At 29.7% G+C, this 24,361-nt stretch overlaps 1 protein-coding gene across 1 annotated transcript in view; it reads left to right on the top strand.

The window, feature by feature from the left end:
- The window catches only part of LOC119661881 (uncharacterized protein PFB0145c), a 29,489-nt gene extending 5,672 nt beyond the window's left edge, over positions 1-23,817 (top strand). The window contains exons 2-5 of the mRNA XM_038071386.1: positions 8,464-8,681; positions 15,941-16,085; positions 19,082-19,990; positions 21,576-23,817. Coding sequence (XP_037927314.1) covers positions 8,464-8,681; positions 15,941-16,085; positions 19,082-19,990; positions 21,576-23,696 — 3,393 coding nt within the window. The 3' untranslated portion in view covers positions 23,697-23,817. The remainder of the gene's footprint in view (positions 1-8,463; positions 8,682-15,940; positions 16,086-19,081; positions 19,991-21,575) is intronic.
- The last annotated feature ends 544 nt before the right edge of the window (positions 23,818-24,361 follow it).

Genomic DNA, 24,361 nt, shown 5'->3' with positions numbered 1-24,361 from the left:
GCATCACATATTGAAATCTTTTAACATTCAATACAGATCACGCTTTCATTATATTTACTGTGTTCCAATTCTAGCGTATAGAGGAGACAATTAATTATATATAATATATATTTTATATTTTTCAAAAATTTGAGGCAGGCAGTAAACTTATATCTCTAAGTTTGTTTTTATGCAAATAGTTCTCGCAAATTTTAAGATAGTCACATGGAACTTTATGGTATATAAAGACTTTTCTAGAATGAACTATAATCATTTTTCAAAATCATTCAAATCTTCTATTTTACTTACCCCATGAAGTAAAAGACCCAACTAGATGATTCCCTACTATAAAAGTCCATGTTTAATTGAAATAAGTGAAATAAGAATTTGATTGTAGCTTTAAAATATAACTGCTTTATAAGTAGATTAGTTTTCGTTTAAAACTATATTACCAACCAACTTTATTTTACTTGGATCCATTTTTAATTTTTTTCTTTATGCAGGAGTACTCGTTTTTTTAATTGTAAACGTGGTCCTATATTAGCTACCAGTTTTTCATATATTCTGATCCATGGACAGACTAAATCTAATTAATTTCTCTTTGTTAGCAAACTATGGTGACAAAAATTTTTGTTATATCGGTCATACTATTACGAAAAGAGGAAACGTAGATCTGCCGACTGCAATTGTTGCTTTATGAAAAATGTATATGTAGCTCAGTTCATGATTTTAGGATCATCCAGTACTTTTACTTCATTCTCTATTTGGTTTCTACTAGGACACCACTGGAGTAGCTGACGTGTCTATTGTAATTTCTTATACTTGCAATATTTCTATTTCAAGATGAGGATTTGTAGTAATTTTCTAAGATTAAATCATGTATTCTCACGTACCGGTCAGTTGCTTCAACTAAGACTAAAACTGCTCAGCTCTACGATTACAGTGCATGCGTGTCACTGCATACTGTGAATATATGCTATTGAAATGAGTCTACCATATAATGATTTTTGTTGTGTTAATGGATCTGCAGATGAGGAGTAAACTGTATTCTACAATATGTGTCAATGGTTATATCTCCGCATTTTTTTTTTCTAACCGATCTGACAGAGACTTTTATAGCCATGTTACCAAACTAAAGATTTGGTCAAGTTCATGGACATGTTTTGTTCCTTCACTTTTATTTGAATGGGGGAATTGTGTCTACCGGCCTTACTTATATGCTGACCTCTAATTAGTTAAGAAAGTTATTTTGAATCCACAAATCCTCTTAATAATGGGTTGTAGAGAACACATCAAGAGAACATCAAGCTAGAAGCAGCCAGAGGCATTTACAAATTATAACTTTTTAGTAAGACTCGATAACGAGAGAAGTAAGCTATATCGTAGTGAAAGAAGTTGCTTAAAAAGTTGACGCTAATATAATCTATTTTTAAGTATGTTTCCTGGAAAAACCGAAGCACTGATAAAACCTTACTCCTATAAAAACATTCTTAAATTCACAAAATGTAATTTAAGATTGATAACATGTTGGTCTGAAATATTACCTTCTAAAATTATGATAATGTGCTAATTCGGAATGCAGATCATGCCGCGAAGATGAGGAAACTATCATGCATATTCTTTACGACTGTCAAGCTTTAATAACGCACAGAAGAAACTATATACTATTTATATGAAATTTCTGTCACGAGAACAGATTAAGAGCTTTTCTCTCGATTGAGTTTTGGAATTTGGTCATAAAGCTTTGTGTAACCAGTAGTGAAATTGATACAATAGGACTTCTCTGGCCGTAGTACCGGCTGCTGGGCAATTTCAAGTCAAAACTTTAATAAAATAAAAATAAAAAATAATGCGTTCCGGAAAATTGGAATCTTATCGACTTAAATTATTTCAATAAACTGCTTTGGAAATATTTAGTATTATTTGGCTATATATTTGTTTTAAGTAGAGTTTTCTTGAATATACAGTTTTACTATACCAAGACCAAGACCCATAGATCTTGTTTTGTTTTTGTTTTTTCTTGAAGCAGTGAATCACCTCCCGTATCTATGCCACTTTATTAGACAATACCCTGTATTTTTAAAACCATATTTAAAACCTTTTTCATATTAATTTATTTATTATTTTAACAAAGTCAACAGTAGATATTCGATATATGAAAATTTAAAAATTTGATTTATAATTCATATATTTGCCATTAAATTAATAAATACTCTGATCCACTTTTGAAATTCAAATGAAACATAATTTAATTACTTTATTGGAAATAAATAAGCGTATTTGCATATATCATTTCTTACATACAATATACGACTATTTCATAGATTGCGAGTAACAATGCGGAATAAAACAATATACATATATATATATATATGTATATGTATATAATTTTTATTTAAATTAATGATTTTAATTTGATTAAAGGTTCGCTTTTATTACTTTAATTAACTGGGAAAATATTTTTGTTTTTTTTTTTTCAATTTAACTGCTTTTATCGTATATTTATTAATCATTTTTGTTTAATTTAAACGGAAAGTATAAACTGAAGTTATTGTTTAGTTTAGTTTGTGTATCTATTAGGTTGTGAATCTTATATTGCATTGAAAAATTTGTTAAAAGATTCTTGTGTAGTTATACTCATGTGTAGGATTAATTAATTGATTACATATATAAGTTAGGTGAGTGAGTGAATTGTCTAATATATGAATAAAATTTAATTAACATAAAACAGTTTAAAATTGAAAACAAATATCTCAGACAGCTTACTATAGTATGACTTTCCATAACATAAAATAAACAGCAATTTATCTGCAATCAAAACAACAACATCGAGCAATAGAAAATTTTTAAGAGATTTATTACCGATTTAATAAAATTACTTGTGCAATTTACATTGGGATACGGATATGCACAACACGACATAGCACAAATGTTGCTCATACGCTCCGAGTGAATTAATTTGATGATGAAAAACCACATCTACCACAATGAATAATATTTCAATTAAATTGTCATAACTCATTTTAATTTGACAATATTCAACCGCAAAAAGCAATAACCTCATCAGCAAAATGTGAAATAGTTTTCGTAATACACATTCAATGTGTATGATTGTATCTGGTGTGATTTCAGATACAATCAAAATAAAAGCGCAGCGCAGCGCAGTTCAGCTCAGCATTTATTGGAAGTAACCGAGAACCGAGAACCGAGAACACATCCGATATTGTATACCATGTCAGACTCATATTTCTATGCTATATAAAAACAAAAAAAATAAAAAAAAAACAAAAAAAATAAAAATAACCATAAACGTACCCACTTAAATCTTAGTTCAGCTGCAATTTCAGGTTCAGGTTATATTTCGATTGCAGTTTCCTTTTAATGTATTCAGTGATGGCAGCAATGATGGCAGCAATGATGGCAGCAGTGATGGCAGCAATGATGGCAGCAGTGATGGCAGAGAAATGTTGTTATGCATGAGATGCTGCCATTTGTCAGATTCAATTTAAAATGAAAAATGTTATAAATTAAAACGCATAATTCAAAATATTTAGAATTTCGGTACATATTCACAGCAGAACATACGTGGATACATAATTATTCAAATGTACGGTTCTGCTTTAAGCAGAAGCTGGTATGGAATGACATGTATAAAATGACACCTGTTCTCCTTTGCAAACATCAATTTCTATATTAAACCAAACAAATCGCACTCATATCAAAAGCAAATCCTCATTATTACACATCAAACAAATTGAGATGTTTGCTCTTCAGGCAGGCAGACGTAAAATATCGCTCGAGCATTCCAACATTCCGACATTGGCATTAAAACAAAAATGATGTCAATAATACTTCCACGTACTCACATAAAAAGATACAAATGTTTGCAAACAAAATGACGAAATGGCACAACTGCAAAGTGACACGCCTCTTAAAATTATTGTTGACATAATTAATATAAAATTTATTTAATGCTCATTTTATGTGCTGCAATTCTGCACTTCTCACTTGTTTCACAATAACAATTTCAGTTTATTTTAGCAAATAAACTGAAGTGTCTCAACTGATTCTGCTTTGAGCTTTTTTAAGAACTGAAGGTAAAATTGGCATAGATATAGATATTATGATATAATAACCATGTCAGACGGCCATTGACAATGACCTTGATGTATTATAGTTCTATGGAATGATAAACAATAGCAAAACTTTAAATGAATATAGTTTAGGTTAGGTTAGGTTACATTGTCAGGTGCATTGCAATATCAGATGAGAGTCTTAATTTTTTAGCGATAGTGTGCATCACTCAGAATACTCATAATATTAGCGAACTTTAGTAAGATTTCAACTGAAACCTCAGGTATGTGCTCCAGTCCGGTAAAACTGATAGCACCCAAGTACCATATTTTTGTTGAGTTTTCTAATGAGTCAGACAAATATCCAGCGGATGGTCCAGAGTTTCATTTGCATACGGCTCTTTACATTCCCTACAAGCATTGCTGTAAATTAATATATCTATCAATACAACAATTAATGTTCTACTGTTCCTTTGGCTGTCCAGTAGTTGAATACAATCTTTTAGTATTTTTAATTTCTGATTCCTGTACACATACATGAGGGTCACTATTTATATCTTATATCTTGAAAAAATAACCTAATTAACTTGTCATTACTTTATTGTTTAATTGCTTTATTGTTACACAAAGTACTCTCCTTTATGATGGAAGAAATCATTATCTTTATCATTGTAAATTAAAAAGAGCATGGCTTAAAATGATTATCGTTAAAGAAGTAGACTTTAAAAAATTACTTAATTATTTATCATTTATAATATGAATATCTTCAATAGGCTAATTAATAACTATATGTGTGGAACTTTTATATGACAAATCGCTTGAAACTTTCAGGGTGTTGTATTTCAAAATCTTCGATTGTTCAATATCTTAATACCTCTTAAACCTCGTTATGCATTTAAATTAATCTGCTCAAGACATCGCTGAATTCATGTGAATAACATGTGAATATTTTGAAATGAGATTATTTCATAGATCGCTCCACTGATACCTACTGATGATACCTCACAATTACATTTCAGCTAAAAATTAAATTAATTAATAAATAAAAACATTTTTTTCGTGTGATTTACTACTTTTCAAAATATCTTTTTATTCAAACATGGTTCATTCGTTATAATTGACTTTAAAAATCAAATTTTGTTATTATAACGCCCTTTATGTCACTTCTATACTATTTAATATTTACTATTAACAGAATAGAAAAGAATACCAATTATATATTGAACAAAACATCAAGAGAGTTCTTCTAGGTTTCAACATTTAAAAATAATAGACACAGATCGTTTTTACTAACGGGACACAGATTGTTTTTGGATCATTTTTGCTAGACTCTTTGTACTACATATGGTAATGCTTTCGTTAGAAAAGCTTTCTCAGAAACAATAAAAAAATGTTAGCTATCATATATCATATATATATATATAAATTTGCGATACTGAATTACAACTAACGCATTTATTATACTTTTTTTAGGGAATATGAAAAAAATTTAATTTAATAATTTAATAGATCTAAAATAGTTTTTAAAAATTAGATTACAATTCTCATCATGTTGATTTGTGTTATTCTGTATAAGAATTCATCAATACACGTAATGATGTTTTAAGATAGTGATTTTAATAAGAAGTTCAGAAAATTTTAGTATATTTCATTTTTACATGATTTTGATATTCAATTTTTTTTACGACAAAAATTTATGTTTATTTAATACCATTTAAATTTAATAATATAAAAACCAAAACAATATCAAATTCGATAATAATATATCGGATGATATTTTTATGAAAGTAAAAATAAATTTGCATTAGAATTGATGTCAAAAAAGAGATTACAATTCTCATCATGTTGATTTGTGTCCTTCCATATAAAACTTCAACAATATACGTAACGACGTTTCAAGATAATGATTTTAATAAAAAGTTGATAAAACTCTAGTATTATACTTAGCTTTTACATTTTTCATTTTGAGAAAAGTTATTGCAAATTTAATGCAATAAAAACCAAAACAATAATAAATTTGATATGATTTTAGAGGGCACAACTATTGCATATTCAATAATATTTTTATGGGAGTAAAAATCCATTTGCGTAGGAATTTATACCAAAAAAAGAAATTATAATTCTCATCATATTGGTTTGTGTCTCATATAATAATTAAGCAATGTACTTAATGATGATTGATTTTATTAAAAGGTCTCAAGGATTGTTTACTTAATACTCTATTTTACAGGCCAAGGCTATTGCATATGGTCGATAATATTTTCATGAACATAAAAATGCGTTGTTACTTGACAAAGTGCCGTTTTTTATATTAAAGATTACGTGAATTCCTGATAGGTCGCTCGCTTGTTGAAACTTTTTTTCTTGTTTTTTCGAGAAATAACAATCACTTAAATGAAGCTGATTTCTTGTCATTCAAGCGGTAGTTTTGCCAGTTGGATATGCACTACAAAACTATTCACAGCAAACTTATGGGTTTGCTATCTAAGTGGTTAGTTGATATGTGCATTTATGAAGGTTTGCCAGCTCAGCGTTAAAGCCTCGCGCAAGACGGTCAAAGTTCCGTCGTTATTAATAAGATATCATATTTCCGTTGTGTAAACAATCAAGCCTAAATATATACAGCTGATCATAAAGTTATTTCGAGTTATGGTAAAACTTATTAGTAGTGATTTTTAAATATATTCATTGGTTTTATAAGTCTGTATATACATAATTATTCTATATATTATATTATAATTGTTACACTCATATGCCAGGTCTAGCAATGACTACAGATGTTTTTAACTACATAGCTGCATAAAAGACACCTTATTCAGGTTTCGAATTTGTTACTTTTTTATATTTTTTTTTTAAAGAGCCCCTCTCTGAACTAATGCAAAATGGTTTCAAGGATAGAAATAAGTCTCTTCGAAGAGGGGGCATTTTAGTTCGTATAATACATACTAATATGTTGGGGAGAGGTGCACACCATTTAGATGTCGGTCGATCTGATGGTTCTTACAGCATTTCAACTGCTCCCCATTAACAAAAGCATTATTAATATGATAATGATTATTATCAATCCAATGTTGTCCAACTAAGCACCCCTAGCTTCCGAGTATTATGATTATCTATGCTATCCTTCCAGTGCAAATATTATTTACCTCTCTGCCGTTTATCACAAAATCGGCTACAAAAGGTGTTTCAAACAGGTTTCTTATCCCATATGCGAGCTACTGATAGAGTGTATAAGTACTAGTATAAGTTTTGTCTTATATAGCAGTAACCTCGATACAATGTTTATATTTTTGGAATTGAAAAGACTCTATAGACTATAGTAGGCTTTTTGGATTTGAGCAGCTCTTCACATGTGCAGCTCCTTCAACCATGATATTATCGACTACTATAATTAAAGCAAACTAATTAAGGGATTACACCACTTTAAACCCATTCCTCAATTATCTGAAATGGATATTAAAATCCATTCCAGTCCATTCCTATTCCTCAATCAATTTGAGCAACTGTAAATGTTTTTGTTGCAGACAATGTCATCATGTATTTCATTTTTTCTTCATTAATGTGTATGCCAGTCTACCTTATGGAACTGATTCGAATCATTATCAACACGATAAATATGATCTTAAACACTACCTTTGTGTAATAAGTGTATGATACGGATCTAAAACAAGTTGTGGTGTAGGCAGTGGAGTTTTCTTAGAACAACTAATAAATCTTGTTATTATGCATCATAGTATGGAAAACCATACTAGAAGATAGAATTTCCTTTTCAATTATACCTGTCGCAATTGTGGAGAGGAAGATTCAAGTGCTTCTCATCTGCTCTAAGGGCCTCCTTTTTTGAGAATATTTAGAATTGCAAGACCTTCTATTAAATAACTATTTTAGGTTAGCCAAAGGTTTAAGGTGCTTTTAAGCCATTGAGTTTTTCCCTTATACGGTAACACAATGGACCAATAACCGTAAGCGGATGCAATTGGTACGCCGGTAAAACCTAATCTAACCTAGTTATAATTGGAATAATTTGGTAAGGGCTAGTTTTTTTGCTAATATTAGGTGTATTAAAAATAAATCAATTTTTTTCCCAATATATGTATCTATTGTTATATGAGTCCGATCGGGTTACACTAGATGGTGTGAGATAGATTACGCTAGATAGATAGATGATATTTCGTACTAAAAAATTTTTTAAAGTTTTGTAATTGGTTGACTTAGTTTGTGCATTTTTAGCGAGAGTGAGTTCTTCTCCTAACATATTATGATCATTTCAAAATAATCTATATATTTCACTCTTAAGCCTATATACGAGTATATAAGTTTTTTGGGTCATTATTTAATAAACACAATATAATTTTTAATCATTTTTTATTATTTATTACTTTAATAATTTATCGTTTTTTAATGTTTCTAGTTGAAGGGTAAGCTGCAGGAAATTGAAACTTCATTTGGGGAGCGTGAAATGAAAATTATGTCACAAAATTTGCGGCAGGAATATGAGCGTCAATTGGGCAATATCCGGCAACTGAGACAATTGTACGAGGAAAGGCAACGTATTTCTGCAGCAGAACAGGAGAATTTACAAAGATTGATATCGATTAAAAAGGACGAACTTGTCGCTGAAAACGAAAAGTGAGTAAGCGAAGATTAAAAAATAAAAATAAATATTTAGTAAATATATGCACATTAAAAAAGAGCTTAAATCATTTAAATCCTCGGTTCAGTAAACATATTTCCCGCGGTTAAGGGTATATGAATTAAACGATTTAATAATGAAAGAAAAAAAAATAAATAAATAAATACTGGATATACAAAAGGACACGTTAAAATTTTTTTGTATTTTTTAGATTCGCGATATTTTGCACTTTAGTTAAGCTTATGAATCTATTGCAAGCGTGATAAATAAAATCACAAGCTTATAAAACACAATATATAATACATAAAGTTTTTATAATCGATTGTACATTCCTGTTTGCATCTGCTTATCCTTTCAATATGTGCTAATAGATGCGACTCCATCCCCATGTGTGGCACTGTGTGTGCCCATGTTTTAAAAGTAAACATTTACTGCTTCATGTGTTGGAAATGTGTTAATGAATAGATTTCCTATAAAGAAAAAATTCCAACGCATAAAAAGTTTTATAATAAAAATATATAAAAAACAACAATGGCAGCAGAAACAGTAACAGAAACAATAACAAATGCAAGAACAGAAAAACAAATAACCCAAGCAAAAAAAGTTTGTTTGTTCTATGTAGCATCGCGGGTAAAGCTTACAACTGACAGCATTTGTATATAATATTTGCAGCATTTTGTGAGCGCTACATTGAGGGACCGACATGTCGATAGCCCATTCGTTCTCATCATGTGGAAAAATATATAACACATATATATGTCATATATATATATGACATATATATATGATATGCTGAACATTTCGGTGATGAATTAACAATCGAAAATTGCACTAAGAGTGAATCTGGATTAATTATCCCAGATTTATCAATCGAAAATGGCATTAGTGTAGAGACATGGCAGATCCTATCTGTACTTTTTTGAAAATGATGACAGTGTAATACAAAGAATTAGCTCTGATAGCTATTTACTTACTTACTTACTTACTTACCGTTGTCCTCTTCTCCTCCCAGAACATAGGGCCTCTATCATAGATCTAAACCTAACTCTATTGGGTGCTTTGCGGCATATATCATTCCAGTTATAATTTGCATTATTAAGTTCTCTATCTGTAGTTCTGCGCCATGTTTGTGCTGGTGCGCCAGGTCGGAGTGTTGTTCTTGCAATATGCTTCGCAGGCAAATCCATCGCCATTTGCGTCGACCAATCTGAACTGGAACGGTGTCTTGCGGTGTACGGCTACAGCCAAATGACAATCAATTTTTATTATAGTGAAATTGATGATTGATTTGAAAGAAATGTGGTTTCAACAGAATGTTGAAGAATGGTTAACATAAACCACAATTCATACTGCATGATTTGTTTTGGCTTTGTTGAGCAATAAATTTTTCGGATATGTGATTTTATTTTTTGGTGCTATTAATTGACAATCATGATCATGCGACACTGACAGTGGACTTTTTTAGCAGCAATATGTAAAATTTTGTTCACATGGACAATCAACGAACTAATAATGATATGAAAATGAGCAACTATAATATGATCTATACTATGATCGACTAATTGCTAAGTATGTGCCGACTTAGTAATTGTGTCATCAAAAATCAGATCAGAAACACTTATTCTTGAAGATATTTTATGCAGGACATTTAAATACTGTTGTAGTTTATATCCAATTTTAAAGTTCTCTCTCAAAAGGTATTACCGATATAAGTTTCACTAAAAATCGTTTAGGGACGCATTGATCTCACATTTTGCAACTTGCTAATAAACCAGATTGGCATATCAGCCAATCTGGTTTTCATACCATTAGAGCAATCAAACGAAAATCATTAATATGGAACGAGTTTTTGTTGCTAGGCTGATGTAGTTTTTCCAGGTCACTCATGTATAGAACTCCACGTAAAAAAATTGAAGAAATTGTGCTTTCCGTTCAGCTTTTATTGTAGAAGTTGCAAGAACTTGGATACAGAATAGTAAGATAATCACACACTTTCTCTGTGATATCCCAGTTTTGTTTAAATGAAGGAATAGATATTTAGGATGTATTTTAATGACAGACTATTAGATCTTAGTAATGATCACAAAATCTATAAAACTAAATTAATACAACTGGCTGATTGTAGTTTATCTACAGGGGTTTCTTGCAAGTAATGTGCTTTGCAATTATTTCCAAATGCAAATAATTGGTGATCATGTGATTTAATACTGTAACTAACCATTAAACTAATATCAAGATTCATATAATATATTGCTATAAAAATTTTATTTGAAATTTTAATCATTCGTGTGTTTTCCTGACGTTTACTTTCTAAACCATAAAATTGATAACTTATGTATTCTACTATATAGTTAGTAGATTAATGATAATATTTTTGAAGCAGCTAATTATAAAAATTTTCTTTTCAAATTATGTACTTGTTTATTGAAATTTTTTGGTAGAACTAGGCTTAAGTTTCTGGGCCCCCTCGCCTATATAAATGCCTCTGGCTTGTTCTAGCTTGATCGTTTCTGTACTACTTATTTTTATAAGAATTTTTGGATTCAAAACAGTTTCCTTTGGTAATTAAAGAGGATTGGGTTCTCCTTCCACTACAACTAACTAACTAACTTATTGAAATTTTATTTCTTCCAACTATTTGTCTAGTCTAATCTAACTAATCTAATGTCACTTATCTGTCAAACTAATAGACATAATAGACGCTAAATCGATGCGTTTTGTGATAGATAGGTAGGTATAATGGATATTGATAAAACTGGCTACAATACTCTCTTGATTCTACGTTGTTTAAAATTTAGAAAAAGTTTCGGATGTTTCATTAATAAACAGACTCTGATTTGTACTTGTAAATGTAAGTGGATTACCGATGTCAAAGATTGGGAGTCAATTGAAGAACTATGCGCCTGTGTACTTTAATCTAGCAAAATTTTCGGATATTTCATTATTAAACAGACTCTGATTTGTACTTGTAAATGTAAGTGGATTACCGATGTCAAAGATTGGGAGTGTAATGGAGTCAATTGAAGAACTATGCGCCTGTGTGCCTCAATCTGGACTTAAACTTGATCTGTTAATTAAAAAGTGTTTAAGTGTCTCTTTTTCGGTGTAGTCTTGTGAGTCTGATGAAGGTTGAATATTATATGTGTGACTTGTATTGTGCTTGACATCTTCTTCAATGCATTGTAAAATTTTTCACAAATAGAGTATTCCCTGTACAAGTAATGTCTCTGAGGGTTGCAATAGCTGAAAAATTTATCTATTTAGAAATGATGAAAATATTTAATGCCATTCTAAAAGTCGTGTAGACTTAATGGAACTAAATTTTTTCACTACACATCGTCAATGCCTGAAATCGTGAGAGGTGACAACATTGGAGGAGGTTGCATAAACATGTTATACTTTACTTTACTCTGAATTTTTTGTATTAAACAATTTTTAACAAAACAGAAAAGTTTAAAACAAAAAGTTAAAAATGTTGCTACAAATTTTTTACTTTATGAATTTGATTGTATTTTTGGGTGCTGCTAACAATTTATGAGCACATGTGTGTATTTTCAAACTTTGCCAGCATCAATAACAACAACAGGATTACACTACCCTTTTTCAACAAATGTTTTTCCATGCTCTGAAAGATGAAAAGGATAAAACATATATATATATATGTATTTTTTTTTTTTTAAATAAATACCTCTAATATTAATAATAATAATTGAATAATACGAATGCATCATGCATCCTTTTAAAAGATTTAGACACAGTTTGTAAGATTCGAAATATTTGTGGTAATTTAGGAATGAATATTAAAAGATTTCGATTTTTGATATGGATATGGATAAATATTTTTTCATATACCATATAGTAAAAATAATCTATTATTTAGGTTTCCTTTGGTTTTGTATTTGAATTTTATTTAATGAAAAATGTTTTCAAATAGGTTCTCACATGTATATTTATTAGTGTTGCATATGCAGTTATCAGTTATCACAAGAGTTGAATATATGTACATACTTTTAAAAAATTGAAAATACGATTTTAAATGAACGTGCCCCCTAGAAATATGTCATAGCCCAAAAAAATGACTGCTGAAGTTTTAGTGGAATAGAATTAAAAATACCGCTGCGCCGCTTGTATAAAATTCGAGATATGGCTTACAGCCCAAAAAAAAAAATAGTTTTTCAATTCTACTTCATTTTTTTTTCTTTTTTGTTGGAAACTATTTCATTGGACTATTCCATACATACTCGTACATTTGTGTGACGGATGCCCAAAACACATTTTCAGCGAGGTATTGATAAGTCAAATCGGTTGAAAAATAAACATAATCTGAGTCTTTGTTGACGTTATTCAGGCATTTCATGTTGTCAAATCGACCATTTTCCTTAAAATTAACAGAATAAATCTCGACGAGTAATAACGTGTTAAAAAATATTTTAAAGAGAAATAGTTTAATAAAAATTAGTGCTGCTCATAATAATTATAATTAAAAATATAGTCCGAAAAGTCAAGATTAGGTAATAAATGTAATCATAAATATCAGATAAATCCTACGATAGGCGTTTACTACTTGAAATACTTTCTGATTTACATTTTTGCGCTTCGATAAAGTATAATTATCAAACCAATTATGCAGTTAACCCCACTTGCAATACAGTCTTTTACCACATGACGACTAGAAAAAAACTCAAATTTATTTTTATGAACTTGGTTCTCCATGTTGAATGACCGAAATGGATAAACTTGCTCTGTCACAAAATCTCAGTGGTTATGGGAAGTACTTACAATTCATTTTTGTAGGTCAGGATCGAAAACTGATACTGTGAAGAATTATTGTTTTCATTTCTTGAGAGGTTATTAATATATCAGAAAAGGATATATCAGTAAAGGACTACTGTTTTCATTTTTTTGAAGTTTATACAAAAGTTTATCTACTCAGGTTATACAAGTTACCGTAAATGGTCTTTAATGACAAAAATTTTCCATTCCGTCGAATTTAACTTTATAACTTTATAAGTCTTTTGTCTTTACCGATAAATAGTCTAATAAGCTGTCAAAGAAAGGCCATTCTAAAAATCTATTCCTTCTGGACACCAAAACCAGGCATTCACACAAAAAGTAATGATTTCTTTTTCCTAGAAGTTTCCACAACTTCTTCAGTGAGTATAGGAAGAAATAGAAAAAATACAATTCTATAAAATACTATAGAAAGAATTGCAGTAAGCCTTGCAGTGTCAAAATAAAATTAAATTTGAAACTCTTGTGGCGAAATTATTAACTTACTTTAACTTATAGTTTTACCAAACAATAATCCAATGGATTACAACTGATGATGGTGGGTCTCACAAAATAAATAGACAAACGGAAATATAATAGTATGGGGAAGTTTGATATCTCCAAGCCTTATGACAACGTCTGGCATGCGAAGTTTATTGTTAATTAAAGAGTAAATCTTAGTAAATATAACTATCTTAATAAAAAATTTTGATATTTTAACAATACATTTTGACAAAAATCGAAATTAAATAACGTAAGTTTCGTGCAGTTTTAGTTCGTTTGGTTAAACCACGCAAAGTCATTGCTTTTAATTTGACAGGTTCAAAAATTTAAGCCCACCACTTATAGTCCAACAATTATATGAGGTCTTGTAAAACTAGTGAATATTTCCAAAGATTACTGATAAAAAGATTTCGAGAATACTTGACACAATATATAATATAAAATACAATACTTGTATGATCAGCTAAAAAGTGCTATTTTAGATTCCAAGCCATTGGTATTTGAAAACCCTTTTATTAGTAATACATATAGTTATTTTTTTTTAAATAAATAGTATATTTAAATGTTTTATATTTTTTAAATAAATTGGCATAATTTCATTTCTTTACAGTCAATACACATTAGTAAATATAAAGTTGTATTGAAAGCATGGACGTATACGAGTGAGGCATATAGGCCGATACTCAAAATAAAAGTATGCTTGAAATAGCATACTTAATGTAATATTTTATTGATCACCGTATTGTTAGTCATATTTATTAACTGAAACCAGATTCTTGAATTGATGACTTTTTTTTTGAAATAAGAAATGAATCCATAGGGTAATAGACACACCTAAATGTGATATATTATTGTTTACCATATCCGCATGTACGAATATATATTTAATTTGTCGTGTTTATTAACTGAAACTATATTTCTGGATTGAGGATTTTTTGTTTTTCTTGAAAAGAGAAACTAACCCATGGGTTAATAAACACACCTAAAAGTGATATATTATTGTTAACGGTATCGGCATGTACGAGTATATATTTAGTCAGTCGTTTTTAGTAATTGAAACCATATTTCAGAATTGATGATTTTTTTTTAAATGAGAAATTAACCCATGGGGTAGTAGATATCCTTAAATGTGATATATTATTGTACCCGGTATCAATCATATTTAGTCAGTCGTATTTACTAACTGAAACTATATGTCTGAATTGATGATTTTAATGAGAAATTAACCCATGGGGTAGTAGATATCCTTAAATGTGATATAATATTGTTAATGGTATCGGCATGCACGAGTATATATTCAGTCAGTCATATTTAGTAGCTGAAACTATATTCCTGGATTGATGACTTTTTTTAATATAATCAAAAATGATATAATCATTGGTATCGATCGAAACTTTATTTCTTTTATTTCGATAACGATTTTGTTTATGCTTTTTTATTATTATTATATTTTTTTTTGAACGAAGTCCAAAGATATAGCTTCCTGGCTACGCCCATGCCCATAGTTAGACAGTAATACTGTAATTAATAATATTAAACTTTCGTTAGATATTATATGTAAAATATTTATTTAATAAAAAATACTATTTTTTATTCTTTGTATTAGTTTGAAATAATTACTTTATAACTGTTTTATTTAAAAATAATTAAAAATTAAGTACACAATCTATTTAATATTTTTACTATTTACTATTTAAAATTATTAAATATTTTATTTAAAAAATTCTCGATTGTATAATTACCATTGAAAATTTTAAACTTTTACTTTAAAGAAAGTGAAGATATTATAGTGCAGTTGTAAGTTTTTGTATCTTAAGTTTTGCAGGTGGCTATAGTCGTTTGCTGTATATTGCAAACTGCTCTTTTAGAAATTAATAAAATATTCAATTGTACTTACAAATTTTCTCTGGTAAAATGTTTTAATAATTTAAGAAATTTTCTTAACTGATTTTTCTTCTTTTTTTTTTTTGTATATTTTCAGAACAAAAAACTTTGAAGAACGCAATCAAACGTTAGTGAAGGAAGTTGAATCCGCACACAATGAATTGGCAACACTGCGTGAGGAGTGCAACGAGCATAAATTCGAGAAAAGGACTCTTAAGGAGGAAATGGGTGCTGTAAATACGGTACGCTGCCATACACTGGCTTGTATTTTAAGTGAAGTAAAGTAAAGTTATTTAAGTGTTAAGTAAATTTGGAAATTATTTGTCGTTAACATATATATAAGTACGAGAAATACCCACAATGGGGCTTGAACAAACACATTTGCAAATATTCGTAAATATATAGAAAGCCATTCCAGCATTTTTAAAAAGTTAAGAATGAAATTTAAACAAAGAAATTTCTTTTTTTTTTGAAAGAAAACATTTTTAATAATAAGTGAAAGCTTTTATAATTTATTTAATAGTTTTATATAGTGATGACTATGATGAATTCTTAAATTAGCTTTGATAAACGAAAATATTTGAAGAAATTATTAGGGAGACATATACTTCAGATATAGGATTTATCATGAAATATTAATTGCTTGATAGCATTTTTAACATTTTTTTTGTGAGTGTATTTTTATTTTTGCATTATAGAATATAAAAAATGATTTGTAAAATTGATATACCTACATTGTATTTTAGCACTCAAATAGAGCTTAAGCGACTTTTATTATTTAAAATATTTTATTAAAGCACTTAATGGCAATGACAATTATATTTAATGTAAAGGATAATCATAAGTTAAGTTCTGACTCTCAGTCACTCACTTCTTTGTGAAGTGTGTTAGGTTAGGTTAGGTTGGAGTGGCGTTTATGAATACAAAGAAAGCTCACTTGAGCTCAAATAATGGTCAGTTGTGGTATCACAGAAATAGTGTTGGTTCGTACATAAACTAGAAGGTCAGTATACAACCAACACTGAAAAATGCAACAACTCCTCCATTAGGTAAAGGTAAACTAACCTGATAATTCTATGAAACTGACTAAGTCCCTAATATTGTAGGATGACAGCTCAATCAGATCGGTAACGATCTTAGGCCTCTAAGATTTTTGATCTTCTTCTAGATAAATATGTGCACAGACATTTGAGATGAAACACATTCTCCTCCTCGTTCTCAGAACCACAGCAGCGACAAAAGTTGTTATAGGAATGATCTAGTGTTATAGCATGTCTCCCTATTATGGAGGATATATTCAGATAAAAGAAGACTTCCGCTAAATTTTGTTTATGTTCTATTAAATAATTTAAAATTTATTCACTTTCTTTTGTAATAATATTTCTATAAATAAGAACAAATCATAATAAAAATCAAAGCTGTGATCCCTTTTACGCAAATAGTTATATTGTTTATCAAGAATTTAGTATTTACCAAGTAAATTCTATTAAACTTTACGTGAAATTATTTCCTCTTACATATATTTTATATATTTTTGATAGAAAGTTTAAATCTATAAGACATGATTTGTGTGGGTATACAAACGTTAAATGGACGTTTGTCCACTTAACTTTAACAAATTTAGCCAGTAATGGTAAAAGATAATAGTCGAGAAGGTGCAATTGCCTCTAATCGATATACATATATCTAAGTAAAGTTCCACATGTAGCACCAATTTATTTTGTAGTATTATGTTATTTACCGTTGTGCTGTTTATTGGAATTGTCAGAACATGCCTTCTCTCTAAGTTCGAGCCAACGGTAATATGTTTTGGAGAATTAATTCGATTAATTTGGAGAAACGGTATTATGGCATGAACAATTCCAATAAACAGCAGAACGTTAGCTTTAAAATTATAGAGTTAGTAATTTAAGATCTTTAATAAAGAAACTCTCAACGATGTAGCACAAAAGATCAATCATGGCCCCGGTGCTCTACTCAAATGGGAGCCGGTACCCTGTTATTTCTTATCTTAACTCTCAACGAATACATATCTTCAACAAAAAAAAGTTTACGTATATAAAACTTTGTTTTACAATTATTAAACAAAGTATTTTTTATATATTTTTCATGATTTCCGAAAACGGTTCTTTAGTTCACGAGTTGAAAAAATGCGTATCGAAAAAGGATATACTTTTCAACATTGACCAAGATATAGAGTGTCAAAGAAAAGTCTAGCCAAGCAAAAATTCTCAATTAAAAAAAGATTTAGTTTATAAAGTAGTTTAGAAAGTAGTTTATTTAAATAGTTTATATCAATATTGATAGTTATAGTTTGTACCAATATAGGATATAGATTCCTCATTTACATATTACACATAATATAAAAGTTTAATAACTTTTAAAACTCTGTAAAAAAAAGTATTCTCTAATATATATCTTTCCCCTCTTGTCACATTTCTTGCAATACTGCAACGCAGCAAGTTGGAGAAGTTTTTGAGAAACCTAATTAAATAAGATTAATTTGTTATACAATTTTTTAGTTTAAATTTTTTTCCTATGTCAATACTTTAGTATATCAAGAAAATTTTTGTTTTCTGATGCGATCAATCTATTGCTAGTTTCGTCAATAATGTAGAAATTTGCTGGAGTATTTGAGTTTTTTTGCCAAAGTTTTCCAAAGGTCAACACTTTTGGATTCGATTCTGGTTTATATTAAAAATGGAGTTTTTCAATGTCTATTTACTTTTTTTAGTTTGTTATATCTAGGTATTATCTAGGTATTTCAGGAGATATATATAGTATATACCCTATAAATATTCTAGTCGATAAATTAATAAAATGTAAATTTGTGTTAATTTTAAATAAAATTAATATTAATATTAATTTTTAATATGTAAGTCAAAATTATAATGAATTATTAATAAATTATTAATAAATAATTAATATCGACCAAACTATTTTCAGTATTTTTTTAAATATTATATTTAATATATATTTTATTTTATTACTGTTAAAGTATTTATACCGGAATCAAGGCAATATCTTTTTCATTCAATAATAAAAATGACTTTTAGTAATACTAAATTCTACTAATTCTATGTTTATGTATATCTTAAGATATTATTTGTTATATTTTATATTTTATATTGTTTTATATAAAATTTTTAAATTATATATATATATATATATATATGAGATACATTTTTTGTATTTAATTAGTTTTTAATTAAAGTTTTTTGTTTTTTGTTTTTTTTAGCTTTTTACTCAAATGTTAATGGGCTTTAATGGTCAGAATAACTTAGATATTGACCGGCTGACAACAATGCTGGAAGAGAATCGAACACTTCTCAATGAAATGACAATGAAAGAAGTAAGTTGCAATGATGGAGCCACACTTCCAAAACTGTTGTTTGAATTAGTGGAACAGGCAACGGTAGGTGAGCGAGGGAAAGACAGTTTAACTTCAACATTACATGAAATTAAAAACAGTAATGATAAAGAACACATTGAGCAGGATATCAGTGTTGACAGCATACAGAATCCTGATGTCAAAGGAAACAATTCCGCACAGCTAACAGATACAGAAACCGAAGCAACAAGCAATATTCAAGAACAGTATAATAACAACAAAATGGAACAAAACGAAGATAAGACAGAGGAACAAAATAGTTTGCAGAATATTATTTGTTCTGACACAATTGGTGGCACAGCCATTTGTAATAATACACAAGACAGAGTTAGTTCAACGTCGTCCATTACAAGCAAAAATCTAAAAAAATACAACCGAGGAAGTTTGAGCAACAAAACTCCACCACCATCAATGTCATCATCAGCACCATCACCATCATCATCAGCACCATCATCATCATCATCATCATCGGCAACGTTGCTGCCATCTTCTACGTTATCCACAATGGGTGCCAACATGTCCACAATGCTCAAATTTAATGATCCTGAAGTTATTGGCAAAGTTGCATCAGCACAAGAAATTATTGGTAACTTGCCGAAAGTTTGGAAAGTGTTGATGGAGCTTTTAAGCCACCACAAAATTGAGCAAGTGAATTTCGAGGAAAATGGAAAGGGCGAGGATTGTTACAAATCGGTCGAGACTCCAAATGGACCAAAGACTGAAATAAGTGTTAGCAAGACTTACATCAAATTAAAGGTACTTTTCAAATCGCATTTTAAGTAATTTGTATGTTTATTTGTTCATACGACTTTGTATAAAGACTGTTGTAGAAGGCTTATATAAAGGATGTGGTTGACATTTTAGGTTATTAAATTGCTATGTCGTTTTGTTGATCCTACACAACTGAGTTGGGCGGCACTGAGAGAAATCATTGCATTTTACAAGTTATGCTAACTTTTTAAATGATTTACGACGTGCTCCATAGTTTGCATTTTACCTTACATTTTCCATTTACCATACTTATTATTTTATCTCAATGAACTATGCTCCGTGTTTGTTAGTTTCATGAATTTTAGATTTAAGCACATTAATTTAAATGAATCCCATTAAATCGAATCAAATTTCAAAATGTCAAATATTTTTATATACTTCAGTAGTCTAAGTTAAGTTCAAGGGCCTTAAAATTTTTTTAGAAAATTTAGTTGGAAGTTCTTCATTATATTAAACAAAATTTAAGAAGATTTAGCATTAAAGCTTTAAAAAATCCATAAATTAATAATATTTATCTGAAAATATCTAAGCAGTTAAACCATCCACAACTTTTTATTTAACAGTTGTATATTATATTTTTTTTTTTTTTCATTTAAAAAAGTGATTTTTATTTATATATATTTCTTTATTTTAATTAAATAAATAAATAATAATCCTTAATTAAATAATTATTCATTATTTATATAAATAAATATTTTTTAATTAAATAATTATTTATTAAATAATATTTATTAATTATTTATTTATTTCAAGAAAAAAAAATAATAATTTACAACTTTTTAATGTTAATTTTTTTTTGCTGAAAGTGAGGCGTTTCATAACAAAAAGAAACTTTTTAAAATTTAAAAGGGTTTGAATAGAAATGAAAAGACAACAACAAAAATTGCAGTTAAATTATTGAAATTTGGCTGTTACACAATGCTGTTTCGAGTATTGCTCATCATTAGTGGTCTTAGAAAATTTTCGAATTCGAACTTGAGCATTAAAAGTTTGTGCAGACTTGTTTAATTGTGAAAAAACACGATTAGTTATTGCTTTTAATTTGACAGGTATGAGTTTTTAAAACCTGGCACTTGCAGTCCAAACAATGTATAAACGGACTATAAACTAATTCAAAAATTCGAATATTTCCTAAGTTCATTGATGATAAGTACTTGACAATACTCAAGAAAGCGTTGTATGGTCAGCCAAATTTCAATAAATTAATTAAAATTTTTGTTGTTGTCTTTTCATTTCTATTCGAACCCTTGTAACTTAGAACTGTTAGAAAGGTGATTACAAATAGTAATGTATATGTTTACGAAGTATTAGTAATATAACTATAACTATATGATTATTATAATATTCTTTTGTATTTAGTAAGTACATCTACCCCATATTTAAGTGATACATTTTAATAAGTAATTATTTTCTTATAATATATTACATATTTTTTTATAATATAATTATATTAACCATATTATCTCAAAAAGTTTTTAATAGTATTATTTCTTTTTTTTTCGTTTCTTTTGTTATCCATTTAACATAAAAATGTCTATATATATCAATAATTTCACAACGTCATCGACAGGATCTTATATTAGAGAAGAAGTCCTTGGTCAAAGAAACTAATCGCTTAAAAACATTAAATTGTCATCTTGAATATCGCCTCAACGAGCAAGAAAAGCGTCTCAGTGCAGTAAGCTTAGAACTGACAAAAACTTGGCACTTGGTTGGCAAAATGCAACGTCAACATCGTCAGTTGCATACACAAGAGCAAATATTACGCTATCAATTGCAACAGAAACGACGTTTACTTAGCGAACTCAAGGATGAATTGGAGTATTGTCGTCGTAAGTGGGCGGCTGCACGTGCTAAAAATGATGAAAGTCAAGAGCAATGGAATGATTTACGACGTGAATTTGCCAAACGTAAGCTGGAGGATGCCAACAATTCGGCTGAGAGTGGTTACAGCGATTCTGGTCCAGTATCGGATGAGGAAGAACGTGCTGCTGCCTTGGTTCGCGATGGTAGCAACAATTGTCGTGCAGAGAATTTTAAGGAATTATTTGAACATACACGCAAAATTAAACGCATGCAAAGCACTTCACCTGGTCGTGCCGGATACGGTGGTGTAGAGATAGTGTTACGTTGGAATAGTGCACCGCCTACATGCGGTTGGCGTACAAGTAGTGGTAGTGCTATAGGTAATTTTGATGATGATGAAGATCTTCAACCACACGAATTGCCTGTGGAAATAAATACAGGTGCAAAACGTAAAGTAAATGAGCATTGTTCTCGCAGTAAGTACAGGAGTAATAGAAACGTGCCAACGAAAGGTAGCGTTGATATGAAAATCGTAGCTGATGATAAAATTCCTGATACCATGCAATGTACAGAACGTGCCTCTCGTATAGAACGTTTGGAAGAGCAATGCAAGACACTGATTCAGCGAGTTTTGGAAACTTCAGATAATCGTGAGCGATTGGAAATTCAACTATGTCAATTTCAGGATGAAATATCTCCAGTACAATATGCAGTACCATTAGATGAGTTCATAAGTAAAAAAAGAACGGAACGTATGACACGTGCAAGTTCCGCTCCAGCTACAGGTACTCTAACACCACGAGAAGAAGAATATACCCGTAAGCGTTCCGAGCGATTAGAGCGACTAGAAGAGGAAAGTCGTCAACTAATGTCCCGTATAAAACGCACATCTGACCGTGGACACTATTTGCGTTGTTCATTAGATCGCATACGACGTGCTCCGAGTCGGGAAGAAAGCTTTGAAAGCAACACCGAAGAAGATACAAGTAAAGTTGAAGGAGCAACTAACGATATTACGAAAAACGAAAATGAAGCCAATATAGTTCCTATACAAGAAAATGAGAGTCCACTGACTGCTACTGAAGAATCCTACACTACTCGTAGAGCAGCGAGACTTAAACGTTTGGAAGAACAGAGCAAAGAGCTGCTAACTAAAATGTCACTTAACACTCAGAGAGGTAATGCTCTTGAAAATAAATTAGATACTCTACATGAACACTATGGAGTAAACACATCTGCAGCTTCTGCAAATCCTGCGGAGTCTCAAACTACAACTAATGTACATACAACAGTAGAAACAGCCCCAACGTTAGAGGAAAAGCTGGAAGATATTGAAAAAATTACTAACTATCGCCAAGAACGTTTGCGCATACTTGAGCAAGAGGGAAAAGAACTTCTTACACGATTATCAAATACATCTGAACGTGGCACAAGAATGATAAATCGCATTACACAGCGCGAAAACAACCGAAATTCCCAAGACAAAACGAAACAAAGTAGTGATACTTCTGGAAGCATGGAAACTGATCAAGTATTTACAACAGCAGATATTACACCAACAATTCCATTGACAGTGACACCAAACGAAATTGCTAGCACAAGTATTGTGCCAGAGGGACTGGCTGAGGGAGTAACTGTTACGACTACGGCTTTACAAGTTGCTGCGCAGCAGGGTGCAATTCCAAAGGTCAAACCATTAACGCATTTGTGTGTTTCCAGACGTCAAGCACCTAAAAAACCCATACAACAAAATTCAAATAACCCTAATGAAACCTTGGAAGAGATGGTTAAACGATTGCAGGCTTTGCCTTTTCCTCAGGAGTGCGAAAAAGAAAGTGAAAATAAGAAGCATGAATCTGAAGAGGATGAACACGAGAAAAAATAAGATTTTTATACGAGTATATATAATCACTTAAAGCACTTTTAAAGACTTTTCTGTGTTCATTTATATATAACATTTTTCCCGATATTTTTCTAGATTTCTTTTTAAATTTAATATAATGGAGCGATTGTTCAGTTTGGTAATTAATATTATATATTTTATAATAAAAACATATGAATTGATGCTTTTAAAGTTTTATGTTACAAATTTATCTTTTAACAAACAAATATAGATTTTAATGAAAAAATACAATTGTTTCCTTTATTATTTTTAATTATTTATTTTATTTATTATTCTATTTATTAAGAAATTTTTCCAAGATTACAAATGTTTAAACAAAACAAAATTGACTACATTAATAGAGTACTTTTTTTACTATTTTTATAAAATTGAAAGAAAATGTATGATCTTCCTTCTTCCAGTTCGAAACAATTATAAAAAATTGTACGGTTCTCTGAGAATTGGGTTTTTAAAAATAAGTCTAAAATGTTAATTCTCAAAGTCCAATGGATTTGAGAATCTCATTGGATCTCAATGGATTTCCTACGAAAAAAAATTTTAAAAGTATTTTTTCGTAATGCGATTATTTTCATTTTATTAAAAGAGCCCATATCAATTCGGAACTTAATAGGTTAAAAGCCGATCCGCTTTTAAAATAACGATCCTTG

Source organism: Teleopsis dalmanni, chromosome X, assembly GCF_002237135.1.
Source record: "Teleopsis dalmanni isolate 2A chromosome X, ASM223713v2, whole genome shotgun sequence".
In the NCBI taxonomy this organism is placed as follows: Eukaryota; Metazoa; Arthropoda; class Insecta; order Diptera; family Diopsidae; genus Teleopsis; species Teleopsis dalmanni.
The sequence above is the reverse complement of the archived record's forward strand: the minus strand, read 5'-3'. Positions and strand labels throughout refer to the sequence as shown.